Below are 1,302 nucleotides of genomic sequence, written 5' to 3'. Positions count from 1 at the left end.
AGTAAAGAGAGCCTGGCATCTAGAAGTTGAAGGTAGAAGAGTAAGGGGGCGGCCAAAGGTGACGTAGAAAGATATGGTGAAGAAAGAAAGTGCAAAAATTGGTTTGGAGGAGTATGATGCACAAGACAGGAAGAAGTGGAAAGATAGTGTAGCTGCATGGAACGAGTGACAGTCAGTAACCCCTTGGAAGAGGGAAGAAAACTGACTTAAATAAATGATGATGATGATGAAGGTGCCGCTCGGGTTCATTTGTTTCCTGTAGTTTCTGCACTTAGTCCAATGGTGTCAATTTTTACCAGGAGGGCGGGTGTTCCATCAATTTTAATGCAAATACGCAGAACATCTCATTCTTCTGCTATTTAAGTTCTTTGATAAAACTCATTTATAGAATTCCACAAGTAAGAATTTGATATTAAATATTCTTTATTAAATCTAAGAAGATTTAGTATATACATATTTACATATAAAGTACAATATACTAATATATTTAGAATTAATATTTTCGTGGTACAGGTATTAAAAATATTAATAAAAATAGTGCACCAATATCCATTCTTAAAGATACATTCACATACTGCGGTAAAGAACCTAGAGAGCATCTTACTAAAACAGTACTGAATTACAATCCGCCATGGGTAGAGGGCGCTATTGTGAAATGAAATAATTACAGTAACTCCATGAAGCTCATGCTGTTTCATCCACTGACATCAAGGAAGCGTAGTCCCTGTACAAGATGACACCTTTATCAGGATCAACTGCTGCTGATAACATCTCTTCCAATTCTTCTTGTGTAAAGGGCTCTCCTAAAATAGAAATAAAAAGAAAATCTTATTTGTACATACAGAAGTACTACAAAGACCAAAATAAATTGGTTTTACCCCCAAATATATCTACTACAGTAAATTTTAATACGAGAATAGTATAATATGTGCTTTGCTCAAAGAAAGCAAATGCACAGTAAGAGGTTCAATAACTCAACCTCAAGGGTGAGAGCCCAATTCCCAACCGCTGTGCCAAGAGCTCCCTCTAACATACTTACCCTCTTCAGTCATATACTTTGTAATGTCCTCTGCAGTGAGATGCCCTTTCCGATCACTATCCAAAACCTCAAATGCCTTCAACAGTTTGTCTTCAGGAGCAGGTTTATACCTACAGTATTTTATAAAGCAATAATTATTGGTAAGATTATATCTAATTAAAAGCATTTCCTGCCTTTCTGTTTTCTATAGATCTATTTGTAATAAGTTTCTACAAACTCCAGTGGCGTATCTAAGGGGTGAATTTTCCCAACCACCCCTCCCC

The 1,302-nt window shown here is 36.3% G+C and overlaps 1 protein-coding gene across 1 annotated transcript; it reads right to left on the bottom strand.

Moving 5' to 3' along the window:
- Positions 1 to 28: 28 nt before the first annotated feature.
- On the bottom strand, positions 29 to 1,220 carry LOC117101375 (dynein regulatory complex protein 8-like). The gene is made up of 2 exons (XM_033241350.1): positions 1,040 to 1,220; positions 29 to 803 (listed from the first exon to the last, which is right to left on the bottom strand). The coding sequence occupies exons 1-2, from the start codon at positions 1,203 to 1,205 to the stop codon at positions 685 to 687; spliced, it is 285 nt and encodes a 94-aa protein (XP_033097241.1). The 5' UTR covers positions 1,206 to 1,220; the 3' UTR covers positions 29 to 684.
- Positions 1,221 to 1,302: the final 82 nt, after the last annotated feature.

The sequence above is a fragment of the Anneissia japonica genome, unplaced genomic scaffold (assembly GCF_011630105.1).
Source record: "Anneissia japonica isolate Jap-2015-1 unplaced genomic scaffold, ASM1163010v1 scaffold23876_len1302_cov195, whole genome shotgun sequence".
NCBI lineage: Eukaryota > Metazoa > Echinodermata > Crinoidea > Comatulida > Comatulidae > Anneissia > Anneissia japonica.
The sequence above is the reverse complement of the archived record's forward strand: the minus strand, read 5'-3'. Positions and strand labels throughout refer to the sequence as shown.